The sequence below is a fragment of the Psammomys obesus genome, unplaced genomic scaffold, assembly GCF_907164565.1.
Source record: "Psammomys obesus unplaced genomic scaffold, mPsaObe1.curated_primary_1811, whole genome shotgun sequence".
Lineage (NCBI taxonomy): Eukaryota > Metazoa > Chordata > Mammalia > Rodentia > Muridae > Psammomys > Psammomys obesus.
This window is the reverse complement of record NW_026596101.1, coordinates 21369711-21389670: the sequence shown is the minus strand read 5'-3', so window position 1 is coordinate 21389670 and position 19960 is coordinate 21369711. Positions and strand designations below refer to the sequence as shown.

General features: G+C 45.6%; 2 protein-coding genes across 2 annotated transcripts in view; both read right to left on the bottom strand.

Moving 5' to 3' along the window:
• Positions 1 to 621: 621 nt before the first annotated feature.
• Positions 622 to 10206, bottom strand: Mrps25 (mitochondrial ribosomal protein S25). Its single transcript, XM_055628611.1, has 4 exons — positions 9986 to 10206; positions 6909 to 7015; positions 1453 to 1540; positions 622 to 995 (listed from the first exon to the last, which is right to left on the bottom strand). Exons 1-4 carry the CDS (start codon positions 10117 to 10119, stop codon positions 809 to 811), a joined length of 516 nt encoding a protein of 171 aa, XP_055484586.1. The 5' UTR covers positions 10120 to 10206; the 3' UTR covers positions 622 to 808.
• A 3553-nt stretch (positions 10207 to 13759) lies between these two features.
• Positions 13760 to 19960, bottom strand: part of Rbsn (rabenosyn, RAB effector) — a 31484-nt gene continuing 25283 nt past the window's right edge. The window contains exons 11-12 of the mRNA XM_055628542.1: positions 18301 to 18405; positions 13760 to 17571 (exon numbers count right to left, since the gene is read on the bottom strand). Of these exons, the coding sequence (XP_055484517.1) occupies positions 16426 to 17571; positions 18301 to 18405 (1251 nt within the window). The 3' untranslated portion in view covers positions 13760 to 16425. The remainder of the gene's footprint in view (positions 17572 to 18300; positions 18406 to 19960) is intronic.

Below are 19960 nucleotides of genomic sequence, written 5' to 3'. Positions count from 1 at the left end.
CAAGTATAAGCATTCCAGGTACACTGCCTTCCAGAGGCCCCTGCACACAGGAGCCAGGTGAGGGGCCAGGAGAAGGGGAGGGCAGTAGCTCTGCTCTGTTGCCTCTAAAAGGCCTTGGGTATTTTAAATAACCACTATTTTGTTAAGTTCCATAAACCTGTACCTATATGGCCAAATGCCGAGGGGTCTGTAGTAAATATTAAGGTTGAAGGATGGAGTGTACATAACTGAAAAATGGCAATGGAAAATAACTAGGAAAGCACACCCAGGTGGCATCTTCACCCTCAAGGCCATAAAGATCCCTGCTGCTGGAGCAACACAGTACCACTGACACCCCTCCACCCATGTGGGCATCTCAGGAAACAAGGATTACTGGGCTTAGAGTGCTCACATGTTTGCTTTGGACTGTTAAGTAAGAACAGTTACTCTGCCAGCTACATTTGGCTTACCAGTAACAGTAGTCCTCAATAGCTTCCAGAGTGGACTGCAGGAAGATTAAATGATAGAACCAGGAGGCAATCACAGGACTGAGACAGTCACTGACACACTGCCCTGTCCCATCTCAGCCCAAAGCTGTCTGCTACAGGTGGTGTTCGTACCAGCAGGCCCAGACTTACCATGTACAGGAAGACTCAATCTTTTATTGACATCTTTTCACAGCTGGCAACCCTGGACTTCTCTCCATGTCCTTTAAATGGGCATGCAAGCTGGCCTTTCCATTCCAGGGGGTTCCATCATTTGTGGTACAAATATAATCATCTCCACCTGTCATATGTCACCAGTCCATCCCAAGTGACCTTGCTTAGACCTAAGTATTGGCTTTCAAGGAAGCTTTGTACTTCCCTCTCATCTCCTTGGGTAAGGGCACCAGGCCAGGGCAGGGCACCTGACCTTCCACTTCACACATGCACTCCCGCAGGCAGTACTTCCGGGGGCCAAAGTTGGCCGGATGAGAGCGCTGCTGCTTCTCCAGCTCTTCCTCCCTGAGGATCTCCCTGTCAAGGAACACACACAGTAGCAAAGCATGACCAGAGGCTCCAGACTGTAGGCGGCCTCTTCCATGGGAAACAAACCACTATAGCATCCCACAGGAACAGGAGTGAAGGAGCCTGGGTCTTTAGAGACTTTCTTAGCTTCATTTCCTTTCTTATTATCCTTCCTCATTCAAGGAGTAGAAAAAATTTGGGAACAGGGTCTAAGTTTCCCTTTAGCTGCATGCATGTCAGAGCAAGGGCAGCCCTTGTCCACTGTCACAAGGGAGTGGACAACTGATTCGATTTCTGTGACTTCAGCTCACATCTTCTGAGCAGAAAGACCAAGCCTAAACTGACCCTACTGCCCAAGCAGTAGCCTGGAGAACCTTCCCTCTCTCCACCCTCCCTACACATCCCCTTCACTCTTACATATTTTTGGGCAGAGGTTTGCTCCTGTCAGGTCACCCCAGCAACTCACTCTTTCTTGCCCAAGATTTTCTTTATGTGCTCCATGATCTCCTTATTACTCTTGGTCTCCACGTCTACCAGGACCTGCTCCCCAGTATCTGCAAACAAGAGGCACAAGGGCAGGAGAACTGAGGACTCAGGTATACTCAGCCTCAAAAGGCTGGGACTGCCAGGTGTGACACATACCAATAGCCTCGTAAGGTGGATGATTGACAAGTCAAGACCAGCTTGCTCTCTAGTTTGCTTTCAGTAGTAGAATTCAATATTCTTTTTAAATTAGATTATGTATATATGTGCATCTGTGCATGAAAGTGCAGGTACCTGAGGAGACCAGAAGAGTGTGTCAGGCCCCCAGGAGCTGGAGTTACAGGCAACTGTGAGCTACCTGTAACCAACACAGAAACACCCAACTGCAGATATACCACCAAATGGGACAGAAACAAGTTCATGACCAAATAAACCCTTCTATTATGCACAACTGTTTTCAGCAATAATGGCAAGAAATTTTCAATTTAAGCTTTTTAATTAAACATTGGTTACTGGCTACTCACATGCAAATAAACATTAGGAAAAACTTAAAATGGACCAGAGCTGTAAAACTACTACTGTGTGTGTTCGTCCACATGTGGAGGACAAAATAAATCTGTGGAGATCTTGGCCCTGTCTTCAAGGGCCAAGTCCTCTACCTGTGCTGAGCTAAAATGTTTTATAAAACTTACAGAAGAATGTATCTTATCAGACAGTGCTTGCCCTAGCATGAAAAAAAACAGGAGAAAATGGTTTTTCAAGACAGGGTTCCTCTGCCTAACAGCCCTGGCTGTCCTAGACTCCCTTTTTGTAGAACAGGCTGGCCTCAAACTCATGGAGATCCACCTCACTCTGACTCTTGAGTGCTGGGATTAAAGGCACGTGCCACCATGCCTGGCCTGAAAGAGTCTTAATAATCTTACTAAGGAACAAATTTTTTTCAGGCATGATGTTTAAAGTGTGATCATAAGGAAAGGCAGTAACTTGAATATAAAATTTCTTACTTTCTGTTGTAGAAGACACTATAAGCCAGAGGCTGGAAGAAAATACTTAGAATCCACATATATCTGATTCAGGATTTCATCAGAATATTAATGAATTCACAACTCTGTAAGATAACCTGACTAAATGTTTAAGATAGTTTGCCATTTTTCAAATTAAAAAATATGCACATAAAAAGAAATCTGTTATTAAGAAAATATAATATACAGTGGCTAAAACTTTGTTTTTTTCAAGACAGGGTTTCTTTGTGTACCCTTGGCTTTCTTGAACTCACTTTGTAGACCAGGCTGTCCTCGAACTCAAGAGATCACCTGCCTCTGCCTCCCCAGGTGCTGGGGTTACAGGTGGGCGCCACTGCACGTAGCAGTGCTTAAAGCTTTTAAGGGTAGACAATGGATGGCACTTGTAAAGAGGCTGGTTAACTCAAATTCAGATGCTATTTGTGAAGGCCCACTACATTATTACTACCTAGACCAGTGAACTGAAACAAAAGAAAACTGAGGGAAGGAATGTCTTGATGATGATGTGTTTCTATAAGTAAAATATCTTAGGCAATTCATAAAATTACCAGAAATTATGTCAAATGTAACTACAAAAACCAATACCAAATCACAAGAGAATGAAATGTTCAAAATACTAAAATCATCTTCAGTACTGTAAAGATGGTTTATAATTTAGTGTGACAAAACTACAGCTAGCCTTTTCCTAGAAAACAGCAAACATCTTCAAATTTTTATAATTCTAACAGCATGCCAAGGCAAGAGAATCAGAAAGTTAAGGCTAGTCCTAGAAACAAACCAATAAATAAATAAATATCAAATAAAAAAATTAGCAAATGACCTAAAATAACAAAGTAAGAGGAGAATGTTACAAAGATCAATGAAAGGTCAGAAATTTATATAATAAAGTAGCTTTTGTGTGTGGTAAAACATACAATTGGGGTCTAATGAGATGTTTAACAGTTAAGGGAACTTGCTCTTCCAGAGGATGGAGACTGATTCAGTTCTAGCAATAACATGATAGCAAACAATCATCTGTAATTTCAGTTCCACACTCATATGCATAAAATAAATCTTTAAAAAAGAAGCATACAATTGACATTTTAACCAAAACAACTCAGTGGTTTTAATAATATAAACACACCCTGTTACCTACTCACTCACAGTCACTCCTGGCTATCACTTCAGTGCTCTCAAAGTTCCCTCTTTTGGAAATCTGCTGGTTTACTAGGTTGAAGCAGGTATTAACCTGTCAGTCCTTCATCACAGAGAGACCACCCTGTTCCCCATTAAGGTCATTGATTTTGAACAAAAATATTAAGGAAATCCAATGAAGAAAAGTATAGCATGTGTATTCAACAGCTGGATATCTTCAGTACAGAAAACAAAACTCAATTTCAAGCCTTGCCTTTAGTACACAGGAAAGAACTTGAAAAGTACAGAGGGTAGAGAGAGGGCTTGGTTAAGAGCACTTGCTGCACAATCAATCATGAGGTCCAGAGTTAAGATAACACCTACAAAACAAGAGGGCCATGCCACATCTATAATCCTAGTCCCTATCAGGGGTGCAATGAGGATTTCTGGGGCTTGCTGGCTTCCAGCCTATCCAAAAACACAAACCCCAGGTTCATGGAGAGACCCTACCTTAAAGGAAAAGGCAGAGTGATAGAGGAAGACATCCAAACCCTCTCTGGCCTCCATATGCGTAAACAAGCACTTGTGCTGGCACACACCAGTTACACACATTTAAATAAATATATCTCAGGCTGGGAAGATGGCTTAGCATTTATAATGCTTGCAGAGGACCTGGCTTTGATCCCCTGCATCCACATGGCAACTCAAAAACACCTGCAACCCAGATTTAGAGGATTTTGCCCTTGCTGGCTGCAGCATACATCTGGTACACATAAACTCATGCAAGCAAATCCACATAACATTTTTTTTCTTCAAGACAAGGTTCCCCTGTATAGCCTTGGCTGTCCTGGACTCGCTTTGTAGACCAGGCTGGCCTCAAACTCACAGAGATCTACCTATCTCTGCGTCCCCATGTGCTTGGATTATAGGTGTATGCCACTCTGCCTAACCACATAACATAAATTTAAGAATCTAAAGTATCATAGGAGATTAAAATGTAATTATATACCTGTAAGGAAAACTGAGAAGGGCTTTGGGGCAAGCAAATGCATCGCAGACATGCCACAAATCTACTAAACCAGAAAAAAAAAAAGTGGATTACCTAGAATTGACACAAATCAAAACTTTTTTCAAGCCCCTGACATAGAGGTTGAAGTTAAAAGGCCACGGACTTGAAAGTTTCCATACACCACTGTCTCACACAGAACTATATTCAGAACACTATATACAAAGAACAAGACAGTCCACACTGGCTTCTAAAAGATGCTACTGGAAATGAAAAGTGACTTTACAGATGTACTCAACTAAGTATGACCTCAAAAACTGTGTTGAAAATTCCTGATGACATCTGCAGGTGGGCCCTCTAGGAAGTGACCAAGATTGGATGAGGTCAAGAAGGTGAGTCCCAGGATGGCAGCAGTGACTATATGATAGCGAGAGATAACTCATCAGCTTGCTCTCTGGTCAGGCTACACCCTCTACCCTGTTGTCACACAGCAAGAACATGCTCTATAGATGTGGTCTTTCAAAAGTCTCCCGGCCCTCCAACCCCTTACTCACTTCCGTTATCCTTTCTCTGTGGCTGTTCATGGCCACTAAAGAACCAAAGCGTTCCTCTGGCCTGAGCATGCTTTCTCAGTGCTCTTTTCACCCAGATTCCCTTTCCTGGATTTGGGTCCTGGCATTTTCCCTGCTATCTTCAAACTTCTTTTTCAAGGTCTCAGCTTTAAACCTCATGCAAAGCTCATCAGCAGGTGACTGGATGAGTTGAGAGACTAACATAGTGGAAGATGCTTAGCTGCAACAAATCAATAGAAGCTGGAGTCCTCCAGGCTGGGAGCCCAAGCGCTCAGAAAAGCTGAAGAAGGAGCCCAGGAGTTTGAGGTGTCTGACAATAGAATAAAACCCTGTCTCTAAAAGGATAAACTGGATGGGATATGGCTTTGTGGTAGAGCACATGCTTAGCACCTGAAAGACCCTAGATGATTATCAAAAACAATGTTAAATAAAAGGTTTTTGCAAAAGAAAATGTACCAGGCTCCTCCCAAACCTTCCTTGCACTGGGCTGTGGTTGGCAGGGGCCAAAATGCAATCCTGTGGTTTAATCAGTCTTTCCCACAAGATACAAACATGGCTGGCAGAAGCACTACCAGGACAAGCAAATGGTCTTGCTATGTTATAAGCAGAATTTTGGGGGCAGCTCCACATCCCAGTAGTCCACCCAGATGCAGCCAGGGACAGGTTCTTTCTTTCACTGACTCTACCGTCTAGAAATGGGAAAGGAATTTTCCTAGATTCTTGTTTACATGAAAATCAGAGGCAAAGCAGGCAGGCATACAGTGGCTGTATTGAAACCCAGCATTTGAGAGGCTCAGCAAGGAGGACTGCCACAAGTTTGAGGCCAGTCAGTACTACACAATCCCATCTCAAACAAAAAGTCCTAACCTACTGCCCCTGCAGAAAGGGACTGAATGCCAAAGAGAAATATCTTGTTTCTATCCATGCAATGGCTTCATCACATAGCCAGAGCTGGCTGTGGCTCCAAGCTGCAACACTTGCCCAACAAGCACACTGAGGCCCTAAATACAAAATCCTGTGAATGCTTTCCTTCACCACAAGACTTTGTCGACTCAACTTCCACACTGCTTTCCTGTGTATTTTGTGTCTCTCTCACACAGAACACCTCCCGCCCCTGCAAAACACAGAGCAGAGCTTTTTGCCATGGACTCCTTGACTGTCCAGCACCTGGCCTCAAGCTGTCCCCCAGTGACACTCCATATGTACAGTACACATAAGTGAATAATGGTCCTTCTGCTTTCTGTGGCACTTTCTACCTATTTCATTCGTGAACCAGGAAAGGGCTGTTAATGCCTGGCATCAGGACAAGAAAGTAGGGTACCCACAAAACATCTGATGGGACCAGAAAGAAGACTGAGGTCAGCACTAAGGGGCACTAGATGCCTGAGGGCCAAATCCAGGCCTAAAGGATATTTGGTTTGGTGTTTTTGTAGTGCAATGCACACTCTACCACTGAGCTATGGACATATATCTCCAACAAAGGATCTCTGCTTTTATTCTGTAAAACGGGCAAAAAGTGAACACACACCAGCACAGAGCTGCAAAAGAATGTGGATAAATTTGCACACATGATAGGCCAAGGACAACTGGAGATGAGCTGGAGAAAGACAGGTGAAGGAGGTGGGTCTAAATCTCAGCAGCCAGTAGGTAACTGACCACAGCTGTTTAGACAGCTCAACTGCTACCTTCACAGAGGGTTAGAAAAGGACAGGCATGCCTCACTTACCTAGATAGAACCGCAGAAAGGGCGACGGCGTCATGTTCTTAAACAGCATTATCTGTACCCAAGGGTTCTTATACTGGATCTGAGGGATGTTGAAAAGCACGAATTTCCTGAAAAAGGCAAGAAATGAACTCATGTAACAGCTTTCCAGAAATGAACCCATGTGCATCTCCATGTCTGCTCTCAAAGAACTCCAGATCTTCTTTCAGCGTTGTTGACTGCAACACACTACTTTTCTTAGGTTGGTTCTACACCCTGTTAGCAGCTCTCTTTGGCAGGTATCACACAACTCTGGCATCTCCAACATCTTGGGGTCTGCAATGCAATCACCTTTACAGCTTTACACAACAAATGGGCTCTCAGAAACTACATGCAGGAACTGACTTCCCAAACGCCTGTCCTCAGTAGCTTTCCTTAACCTTCAAAGAAGGTTCCATAAACCCCTTCCTGTATCCTTCTTGACTAAATACAGAACCATGCGGCTAAAGCTGTCAAGTTCTTCTACTTGTTTAGCCTGAAACTTGGCTACCTCCAAGACTTGCATTTGCTTAGGTTTTGATTGGTTGATGATTTCTAAGCAGAAGAATCCATCAGGCTTATCCTTTCACAAGAACCCCTCTCCCCACTAACCTCCTTTCTCTCCTACCCAGTATTGGGGTGTTGGAAGGGACTGGGATGGAGAAGGAAGAGGATTACAAAATGTAAATAAAAGTTTAAAAAAGTAGCGCCAACAGGTGTGGGCAGTGGCAATGGCCATGAGAACCACATTCCTCTTCCAATAGGCCAAGAATGCAAGCAATGTCCAATCCAAAAAATTAAAGCAGTTGCTAGGGAATAGCCCAATCACTAAGATGCTTGCTGAAGACCAAAGTTTGGAGCCCCAGAACCACTTTTAAAAAACAAACATCCAAGCAAAACAAAACAAAACAAAAAACCAAAAAACATCATCAAACAAAAATCAGCTAGGGAGTTATGGAGATGGCTTGGTGGTTAAGAGGATTTTTTGCTCTTGCAGATGACCTGGGTTCAGTTCCCAGCACCTACATGGTGGCTTACAACTATCTATAACTCCAGTTCCAGGGAATCTGACTCCCTGTTCTGACTTTTGTGGGCACCAGGCATACATGTGGTGAACATACATACATGGAAGCAAACCCTCACACATACTGTTTTAAAAAGCCAGCCAGATATGGTGGCACACACCTTTAAACTCAGTAATCAGGAAACAGAGAGGCAAGATGATCTTTTATGAGCTGGAGGCCAGCCTGCTCTCTGTAGGAGTTCCAGGACAGCTAAAGACATATAGTGAGACCCTGTCTCAACTAAAACTTAAGGAAGATTTTATTTGAGGCTGGAGAAATGGCCCAGCAATTAAGAGCGCTTACTGGGGGCTGGGGAGATGGCTCAGCAGTGAAGAGCACTTAGTCTGCTCTTCGAGAGGTCCTGAATTGAAATCCTGGCAACCACATAGTGGCTCAATATTGGGATATTGGGATCCAATGCCCTCTTCTGGCATGCAGGTGTACATGCAGATAAGAGTACTCACATAAATAAATCTTAAAAAAAAAAAAAAAGAAAAAAAGAAAAAAGTGCTTAATGTTCTTCCAAAGGACCTGAGTTCAGTTCCCAGTACCCACATTAGGCACCTCACAGGGTATCTAATGCCCTCTGGCTTCAGTGGGCACCTGCACAATAAACTCAGACACATACACACAGATAAAAATAAACCTAAAAAAAAAAAAAAAAAAAAAAAGTAAAAATGCCAGGTGTGGTGGCACTTGTAAATCTCAATACTAGTAAGGAAAGAATGAGACAAGAGAATCCCCAGGGTTTGCTGGTCAGCCTAGCTAAATCCATGAGGCCTATGCCAAGAGGCCCTATTTCAAACAAACAAAAAAAGCTTGCCAGCTCCTTAGAAACATGACCTTTGGTTGAACGATGGTGTGGCACACACGTGTCCACACGTACGCGCGCGCGCACACACACACACACACACACACACACACACACACACGCCTTTAAGTAATTACATCAATACAAAACCTGAAAAGCTGAAAGTCCTGCTTCTGCGGAGCAAACAGCCTTGAAGACTCCCATAGTACACCATTCAAAAGCTTGAAGGCAGAACTTAACCATCAGCAGGCCTCTGCTACTGCTCCCCCCAACGCACGGAGCCTTGTGCAAGCAAACCAGACAGGGCCAAATACGAGAACAAACAGGCACCAAGGATCTTAAGAGTAGTTCTTACTGTGAGGACAGATGACCAATGGTCAGCACCTGTTGCACTCTGCCAGGTACTTGATTCTCCAACACACCACCACCACACCAAGACACTGATGGGGTGTTAAGAAAAATGGGGTCAGGAAGTTGAGGGAACTACCCCAAATCCACACAACTAGTTAAGGAAAAGGCCTCAGCTGTGCTTGCTCTGGGCTTCTACCACACAGGCTTGTCACTCAAATGACTACGCTCTGCATCCTGAGAGATTCGTCTTAAGAACATGAAATCCCTAACAGAAGGGAGTAGAGCATAAGCCCTCCGGTCTACTGACACCCAGCCTTCCAGAAAGCCCTCACCCCAGCAGATCCCAAGCTACTAGGTCCTAGATCCTGGGGGGTCACTTGACCAGAGAAAATGTCTAGAAGGCAGCTTCTGGCTCTCCTGAAGTCAAGGGACCACTCTCCACCCGGAACTCTTCTCTCACTCGGAATCGTCCCACAAATCCACTCCTGTTGACAGTCTTGGGCTGGTTTCTCCCTCACTGTGGGCACTCCCAGTACTGAAGCCAGTGTTTCAGACGCCCAATAAATGTTCAGTGAGTACTGAAGGGCCCAAGGCATTGCTCAGAGATGCTAAAGGGTTAGTGAGATCTTCTAGTCGTCAACTGTCCTAAGCAGCAGCCAAGCCATGCTGTGTGCAGGTGCGGAAACTTACCACTCCGAACCCAACGCATTTCCCGCGCCCCACAGCGGCCGGCCTCGCAGCTCGTGAGGAGTGGCGCGCGGGTTAGATCGGGGTTTGTGGGGACGGCCTCCGCCTCCGCTTCTCACTGAACCACGCAGGGTGAGACTCGTACTGACCTGGCGCCTTCGCCCAGTTCCCCGTGCGTGTTGTAGTTCACGGTCATGACCTTCACCGAGTCCTTAAATACCACCTCCCCGCGGCCCAGGTACTTCAGCGTGCGGAGGATAGGGAACCGACCCTTCATCAGCATGGTGGCGACAGGAGCTCCTCAAGCCGCGGACACTCGCGGCTCCGATACGCGCGGAGTCTCGGGAGATGCCTCCCGGTGGGCAACGCGGCCGCAAGGCAGCCTGGGACTCGTAGTTTTGGCCGGGGCTCGCAGCCGTCCCAGCAGCCGCCGCCGCCGGAAGTCAACCGGTTGTTTCACCTTGACAGAAACCAAGTGCCCTGTGCCCAGGTCTCCAGTTCTGAAATGAAGAGCTCGGCTGAGAAGTCGCTATTGATTCAAAGGAAAATTTGTTTTGCAAAGGAGGAAAAGAACGTGGCTTGCTCTGGCGCGTCCAGGTCGGGACTGAAGGACTCCGCTCAGAGGAAGAGTTTCGCTTGTGAAGTGTCTGTGACAGATAACGGTGACTCAACAACCAATATGGCACTCCGCGCTGCAATTCTTTTTTTTTTTATCCTTATCTTAGTGTTTTGCCTGTGTTATCTCTACACCACATGCAGTGCCCATAGAGGCCAGAAGAGGGCGCCAGATCTCCCTGAAACTGGCGTTACACATAGCAGTGAGCTGCCCTACAATGTAGGAGCTGTGCAAGATCAGCCACTTCCACTTGCACTTAAATGCTGAGCCATTCCTCCAGTCCCACATACTGTACTTTTTAAAATAATTGTTTATGGGTGAAATGGATTTTTCCTCAGGTTTCTCAAGATTTTTCCTTTGTGTTTGGCTTATATAGTTTGAGATACGCAGGGTAATTTTAGTATTTGTCGTGCTTTGTGTTCTCTGAGCTTCCTGGCTCCAAAAGTTATTGTTCTTTTTTTTTTTTTTTTTTTGGTTGAGACAAGATCTCATGTAGCCAAGGCTAGACGTGAAGCCCTAATTATCCTCTGCAGACTCCTCCCAAGTGCTGGGACTATAACACGTTTTACATGTTTTAAAGCTCTGAGTTTCTGCTCCCCCACTCCATTTTAAACTTTGCTTTTTACATTTCAGTAGGAAACTTTGCACTGACTTTCCTAGCTTCATAGATGAACTGTCTACTGATAAACCCTTTCCAGAATTTCTCATCTGTTAATCTATTTTTAGTATTTTCTTTCACTAGTGTTCTTAACTCTGCCTACCTTCCCCAACTGTGCTGGGTGTATCCTGTGCACACGTAAGAAGGCTGGGGGAAGAACAGTGTCCTTCTCTAGTCCTCAAAACAAGCTCTCTCACTGATCCTGGAGCAAGGCCGGTGGCCAGCAAGCTCTAACAACTGGGACTTTAGCCCACACTTCTGGCATTACAGGCACAGATGACCTCACCTAGACTTTTACATGGGTGCTGGGGTCCAAATTTGGGTCCGTATGTTTGTATGGCAATCACTCTTACCCACTGAGGCATCTTCCCAGCTCCCGTTTGTTTGTTTTAGATTTGAGTGTTCTGCCTGCATGTATGTGCATAGCTAATGAGCTGAGCTTCAGCCAGAACTACATCTGTCTGAGCACACTGCAAGCGTACAGGCACAACTCGGAGAACCTGCTATCTTACGGTCCTTACATGCTGTTTGCTTATTGGTTGGTCTCTGTAACACAACCTGCAGTTACATTTCCTGTCTGGTAATTCCAACATTAGTCTAGTTGTGTTGCTTGCTTACCTTTTAGGATGCTTGTAACCATTTGTGAGACACTGGCTACATAGGGAGTAGAAACTAAGTCTCTAGTGTGAAAGACTGTCAGAAGCTTGGAGTTCCTGGCCCTCCTCTGCAGTCTCTTGCAGCTGTGATCCTCTTACTATCTAGCCTGGATCCCTGGGGGAATAGGAGGTAAAGAGGGACGTGTTTTATGATCTTAGGATGTCCCAAGCTATGGCCTTCACACATTTCATCATTCCCTACTTCTCCCTCAGCTAAAGAAGGCTTCAGGGGACTGGAGTTGGGGCAATATGTTTGCCCCCAATAAGTAAGTTTGGTGAAGTTTCTCCATTGGCAGAAGCCTTTGCTAGGATGCTCTGGTTACAAAGAACTTTCCCTCCCTCCACCACAGCTGTAGGAGGAGGTTTCTTGGTGTTTCACCATTAGAATAAGGAGTTGCCTTTGCAGGAGGCAAGGCCTCACTGTGCCTAGTGGACAGTTACCCTCCAGGACTCTTCTGGCCAGGCTATCTGGCCAGGCTTGGTCATATAGACCTGTGATCCCAGAAACTCTGTAGACTGAGGCAGAAGGATCACAAGTTCAAGGCCTGCATGGGCTACAAAGAAAATTCAAACTCAGCTTGAGGAACTTAGCAAGACCCTGTCTGAAAAATCAAGAGCTAGGAATATAGCTCAGTAGTAGAGCACATGCCTAGTATGTGCAAGGCCCTATCCTGCAACAGCAAACAAAAGCTACCACTGGTATTCATACCAGTCATGGCTTGTGCTGCAACCATCAGATCTTTGACTCTGGACTCAACACTGTAGATGCTGGGAGAAAACTGAGCCCTGCAAATGTTTGCTAATGGTTCCAAGAAAGGTTTTCATTCTTTCCAGCTCCTGCTTATAAGAATGGCAACTTCCAAAGGATGTCTCAACTAAAAGCAGAAGTGCTAAACTAAAATTCTAAAGTGATTAAAATTCTGCTAAGCTCTGGAGGACACTGCAGGTCCTGAAGTCTAATCACAGATGACTCTTCACCCACTGGAGAAACCCAGTGTCCCACACAAACAACTTGGGATTCCAGATTAGACAAAGCTGGGCAGGCTCTGAGAGGTACAGCTCCGAGCAAGGTGTTACCTCTTCCTTTGCCCGTTAACTAGGAAGATTCAATGAGGTGGCCTTCCCTCCTCCCCCCATCAAACTGAGCTCTGGCCCACAGTGAACATTGGACATAAGGCCCCTCCTCAGGCTCCTGGGCCAGGTGAAGTCACTGTGGGAACCCAGTTAGCCGTAAAAAATGTCTTTCCGGGGATTGCTTATCTGCTGTATTTTTGGTAACAGTAGCTGAACCCACCCATCTCTACCATTCCTGAACCAAGTAACCGTCTAGGTCCTGATGGCAAAGTGAGTTGTGAGTTTCCAATCTGTCCTTTGTCAGGTAACATGTCACAGGCCTGCTCTCAGAACTTGGGGAAGTGTGAAATGTGCTAGTGCCTAATGCAAATGGAAGTCCCAGCCTCCCCTCCACCTCTCTGAACCTCACCTTCCAGTGGGAAGTATGGTTTGGACTTCGAAGAACCCTTAGGATGTTAAAAGGGGACAGAGACAAGGCTTCTAAGAGAAATGGCAGCTTCACATGACTGTTAGCAACCCTCAGTTTCTGTGGGAACCTGGGGTGATAGGAATGGACAGGGATCTCGGCTGGGCTTGAGTACAATAGCTCCTTTAGTGTTTACTTGCAACACAAGGACATGAGTTTGATTCTCAGAACCCACAAAGAAGTAGTGAGCATAGTGATAAGCATTTGTAATCCCAGGGCTGGGGCGGGGGAAGATGACCTCTGGGACTCGCTGACCAGCCAGTCTAGCCTGATTGGAGAACTGCCTAAAAGAAGGTGGGTGGCTTTCCTAAGACTAATACCCAAGGTTATCCTCTGTCCTTTCTGTGCACATGCAAACATTCACATACAAACACACACAGGAGTGTTAAAAAAAAAGAGGGTGGAGGGACGTTTTAGGCATACAAACACACAGCCACAAACACGTTACTTTTTTAATAAAAGCCTCACATAAATGGTATTTTATTTTTTTAATAAAAGCCACTGATACAAGGCCCGAATGTAGTGCATGCGTGTCAATGACCATCTAGGTGACAGTCACCATGATTACCAGAACACAGTGCTCCTCTAGTCTGACCTAGTACAGAGACCAATTCCACAATTTCAATCACATGGCAGAGCTATGCAACATGGCTCATGATGACTTAGAAACAGATTTTAGCATCTGACAATAAAGACATGATGAATAGTTAAGTGCAGTGAGTGAGGCTCTAGTTCCTTAGTGTTAGAAGGGGACTAAGCCAGAGGTCCTTCCACATATGAACAGGACCTATGTCTAGGGAATCTGCCAATACCCTATCAAGGACATGCTCCTTCACTGATAAGGTAGAGCTAATTTCCCTGAAAGACCTCAGGAATCATGAATTATTCACCTGAGGTAAGAACCTGGCATTGTGGTTACACTCACAGGCCAACACCCTCTGCAAACCAACCCTGACCTGCATGAATTCTGGGAAGTGATACAGCCATTGGGTAGACAAGTCTCTCTTGCCAAGTCTGACTAGCAGAACATGGCCGAAGAGGAATTCAATGAGAAACCAGTAAAACCTCTGGGATCTGGGTTTACTTGGTTTAATATTCAGTGACTTGAGATTTAAAAAATAGTTAAAAGCATTTAAAAGCATTTGTTTTCTCCATGGCCTCAGTCACAGACTGATGCCTGGGGGTGAGTTCAGGAAAGGCATACATTTAGTAAGTCACTAGCTAATTGAGAAGCCTGGTCTCATAAGAAAGGTAATGTCTACAGTGATATCACCCTGGACACCTGATCTATGTCAGGAAAAGTGATGGTGGAAACCAGTATTCAACCTGATTTTGTGTAGACAGCTGCCGCCTCTTCCTTTAGACAAAAGCAGACCAAGTTGGGTGGGTATGCTGGGCATGCCTGGAACCTTAGAGTAACAGCATCTAGAGCCTTGGCCTTAGGAAGAGAAGAGGCCTGTTCCAGGTAACATGAATGCCAGGCTACCTACCTCCCAGAACAGCCCATGACACCAACAGAGCTGGCAACTAACTGGCACTGGTAATCTACTCATAGGCCAGTAAACATCTGTCAACAAAACCCAAAGTGTCCTCCATTACCCTTCCTTTCCAACCCTTCCCATAGCCCCATACAGGACTTTCTATCTAGCCAAGGCCCCAACAGGTACTAATGAATTGGGATTACAGCTGCCAAATAGGTCTTTGCACCCAGATGTCATTCTTACCACCAAGATAGATCTTCACCAGAATGTGACGAAAGAAGTTCAGCTTACACACCAGTAACCAACAGAAGCCATGGCCCAGAGTTAGCTAACGGGTAAAGTGACTAGTGGTCAGCCGGGCTCTGTAGCACATGCCTGTAATCCCAGCACTTGGGGAGGCAGGGGCAGGTGGATCGCTGTGAATTCAAGGCCAGCCTGGTCTACAAAGCAAGTACAGGACAGCCAAAGCTACACAGAAAAACCCTGGTGGGGGGGGGGGGAGGCCTAGTGGTCAATTCTTGTCTATTAACTAAAGAGTATCATTGAAGAAATAACCCATAGCTGAACACACCCAGATCTTACAATGTCATTTGTCAATTGATCTGTTTCTGTAAACCAAAGTACTAAGTTATGTAAGTTCCCTTTCTGTTTTCCTCAGAGTTCAAGTACTTCAGGGCTATGGAATGATCTGAGGCCATGCCTCAAATATTTCTGTTTCTCAGTACTCAAAGTAGAAAAAAAAAAAAAAAAAAAATCTTACCAGTTTCCCATGTCAGGATGAACCACAGGGAAGAAGGCTGACTAGAGAGCCTTGGAAGTTACTAAAATTTATCTCCTGACTCAGATGCTTCCTGGTTACAATTCCCAAATCACACCACAGGCCCATGAATGTGACCTATGGAGTGGTCATTCTGCTAAAGCCCTGGAAGGAGGTTTCCAGAGAACAGACTACTGCTCAGGTAGAAACTTCTCCCAAACTATAACACTCACCAAAAGTTGACCATTCCTATTTCATAATCACTCTCACACTGACACCAGTGTCCCAACACCTGGGAGCTTCACTTTCTTCAACCGGGAGGGGGCAGCACTGGCAACATTCCCCATCCATAAAAAGTGGCACTGGTCCTCCTTGGGTCCAGAGTTTTCCCTTAACAGCAGCATCTCCCTACGTATCCAGGAGACAGCCCAAGGAGGGAAGTGGTGAAAGGAAGCAGCCAAATCTGAACAGATTTCTGCCAGAGCTCCTGCCTGCCTTGGCTACAGGAAGGGGCCTGTCAAGGGCTGCCCTATAATACTGCATACTGACCAGGAACAGTCAGCAGAAAATAGACCCTTGAGAGGTGCCGAGGAGCCATTTCTTCCTTGGCCCAACAGAGCTGCACTGAGCTTTATCTCAGAAATAAAATGGTAAAGTTCCCTGAAAAGAGAACATTTCATTAAAAAAATAATACAGAAAAACCAGCAAGTGAATGCTGATTTTTTTTTTCCTGTTCTTATTCAGCTGTAGTGGAAATGCCTCAAAGTGCACAGCAAGATACTACTGTTTCCACCCCTCACCTATGTGCATCCAGATGCCCACCATCTCCCCTTCTTCCTTGGTACCCTGCTGCCCAAGACTCTGGCCCCTGCCTACTGCTGTCAATTAGGGGCCCCCTTCTGCTTAGCCAGGGTGCACTTCAGCTCCCGGAGGTTCTCCGTCAGCACCTCAACCTCATCCATTCGACCGCACTGCTTGGCGTCAAAGATGTAAGCCTTGATGTTATCAATCTGCTGCAGGAGCAGCTCCTCCTCGATGTGCTCCTCAGCCTCCATGCCACTATCACTGTCCACCTCGAAGGGGTTGGTGCAGGGGCACTCTTCAAAAGGGTTTCCAGGGGCAGGTGGGCTAGCAGGCCTGGGATGGTCATCCTCATCAAAGGGGTTGAGTGCTGGACTGTCTGGGTCAGTAAAGGGATTCCCTGCCCCCAAATCTGCCACCTCCTCTTCTTCAGCATCTTCGTCAAAAGGATTATATTCTCTGGTGACAGTAGCCGGAGGGCCCTGGACAGCCTCTGCAACAGCAGGGCTGGCAGCATCCTCTGTAGGGCTGGAGAGGTCTTCTTCATCAAACGGATTGAAAGAGGTCTTATCACTGTGCTGTGACATGGTGCTCTGGAGGAATAAGTCCTGGCCAAGGGCTGGGGGCCCAGACAAGTGGACAAGTGCTAGAGCTGAGCCAGGTGAAAGGGTATTGGGAGCTGTGCTGCTCTGAACTGGGGAAGAGTCCCGATTCAAGGAATAGGCAAGATCAGTATAAGGCCCTCGGCTAGGCTCCAGATGGAAGGGTATGACTTCTCGGAGCTCTAGAGCACGAGTCCGTGTGTGCAGGGATGCTGCCAGGAACTGTTCCTGTTCTCGGTCTAGTTCCCGCTTTCGGAGCATCTGCAGCTGCTCCCGCTGCAGTTCCTCCTCCTCAGCCTGCCTCCGGGACAGCTCAATGGCCTTCTCAGTCTGCTGCTGGTCATATTCGTCCTGCAGCTGCCGCAGGTTCTCTTGAAGTATGCACAGCTCATCTGTGCGGCCTGCAGCTTTGGCCTGTCTGATGAAGGATGTAATGTTGAAGATCTGCTGGAGGAGAGGGTCAGGGTCCTCACTCTGCCCCTGACCTTCCGACAATGGGAGCCAGCCCTCAGCCTTTCGCAAGGGAGCAGGGATGCCTCGCAGAGACCTCACTTCACCATTCGCTGCACGAGATGCCAAACCACTCTGCCTTTCTTCAAGCTTCCGCTGGGACTCCAGAGCAGCCTGCAAAGACAGCAAACACCACAAAAGTCACCATGGTCACCAAGCCAGCAGTCTTCCTGGCCTGCCACCCTCTATGACCTCAGCAACACTAAAATAATTAAACTGCTGAAACAAGGGTAGGCTTAGAATCCAAAACGATATATGTTGAAAAGATTCCCTCCAACTTAGTTTCACTGACACAACACTTTTCTTAAACTTCCAAAGACTGTCACCCTTATCTATATAAGGTTAGAAATTCAGGTGATACTAAGGTACATACTGTTTTCTGTTTTCATTTTGGGTTTTGTGGTGCTGGGGATAGAATCCAGGGCCTCAAACATGCTAAACAAGCATTCTATCGCTGGACTTTCAAACAGCACCTTCATTTTCTTGTAAAAGATACAGCCTCACTATGTAGCACAAGCTGGTCTGGAACTCAAAATCCTCTTGTCTTGGCCTCTTGAGGGCTGGGTACAGGCATGTACCACTGCACCTGCTGTTTTTTGTTTAACAGTGCACATTCCAAGGTCTTCTCCTGGAACTTGCCTGCAAGCCTACCAGAGGAAAAATTATCAATCCCTGTGGTGGTCTTGATAGGAGAGCATCAGCAGAAATACTAAAAGAAAACTAAGACCCAGTAAGAAAACAACTATTTTTCTAAGGCCATAACAAAAGCTAGCTTGAGAAGGAGAGACTCAGCAGCAGAGAGGTGGGATATGACAGCAGAGAGTCAGAAGCCAGTGGGTGCACCTGTCTTTCCATGGTCCTCTTCTGTTCCAGGTCCTGCTTCCTTTTGTTTTTCAGTTCTTCAAACTGTTCTTTGGTTGGCAGTGACATCAAACCCAGTAACTTCTCCTATAGGAGGGTAATAGACAACTTTACACTTATAGTGTTTTCGGGGTGGGGGGACTTGGCTGTAAGCCTTATACACTTAAGGTAAGTCACTCTACCTATTGACAGGAAGGACATTAATGCTATTTGGCAGTCATCTTTCAGATGGACCTACCTTTTTGTTATGAGATGGCCATATCAGATCTCCAAGGTATCTTCCACGCCTGTGCCAGCTTCTCCCTGAGGCTGTGTCCTGACCTCATCCACCATATCTATCCAGACCCCAGCACTCCTTGGTGCCCTTTTTGCTTAATTACTACTCTCAGATCTCTCCCTAGTACTTCTCTAACACACTACATGTTTTAGTAGTGTGTTGTCTGTCCCTTGATATGTAGCCTCACATTTTATCAATGGAAATATTCCCTCCTGGAGAGAAGATGGAGGCTTAAAAGTCATGAAGCTTCAAGAAATTAACAAGACTCAAGAAACTAATGCAACTTCTGAGACTCCTGGCCATCCTAAGATGATATGAGCAGGGTACAACTGCTAGGGCAGAGAAGTCCCCTTAGAGCTACCTGCAACCAAATTATCCAGGGAAGCCTCAATGCAGGGGATATCAGAGGTAGAAAAATGCAACTCTGATCTAATCATCTAGGTTTAGCCTGCTGCTCTTGAACCATTGTCCAGTGACCCAGAAAGAGTCCCTGACGAGAGGAAACATCACTTGCCACTAATACCAAAAACTTAGAATCCATCAACTCCCCAACTAAAATGAAATAGTCCAATAAAGGACAGCAGACACAGCCAACGTACCATTCCATGGTCAAACATAGAAGACTTGGTGATTAAAACAAGACACAAATTTGCAAGCATGTTTGTGAGCGTTAACCTTCCTTGTCTATTTTTAAATGGGTTTAGAATCAAAGCACACCTCTAGGTGTGTCCATAAAGGTCTTTCCAGAAAAGTTTGAGGTAGGAAGACCCAATCTGGTGTGGTTGGGTCTGAGTTGGGCTCCTGGACTGAATGAAAAGGAGAAAGCAAGCTGAGCACCAGCATTCATCTCTCTCTGCTTCTTAACTGCAGATATAACATGTTCAGTTGCCTCCTGCTACCAAGACCACCCCACCATGATAAGACTTCAAACTGTGACCCAAATCAAGTCTTTCTTAAGTTTATCAATTATTTTCTCACAGCAATGAGAAAACTAATACAATAAGCCAATTTCCAACATAAAAAGTATAAATAGAGAAAAAGAAATTAAGAAAGAAAACACACCAGCATGAAGAACAACTATATTGGAGACACAGGATTAAAAGCTGTTTTAAACACAAGAGCTGCAGAGATGGCTCAGGAGTGAGAAAAACCTGAATTTGGTTCCCAGATCCAGCTCACAACTGTCTGTAACTTCAGATCCAATGCCTTCTTTGGACTCTGCAGTACATGCATTCACATGTCCATCAACCCACATGTCGACACACACACATACGATAAAAGAAATCAAAAGAACAAAACAAAGCAACCCAAGACCTATACACACACACACACACACACACACACACACACACACACACACACACA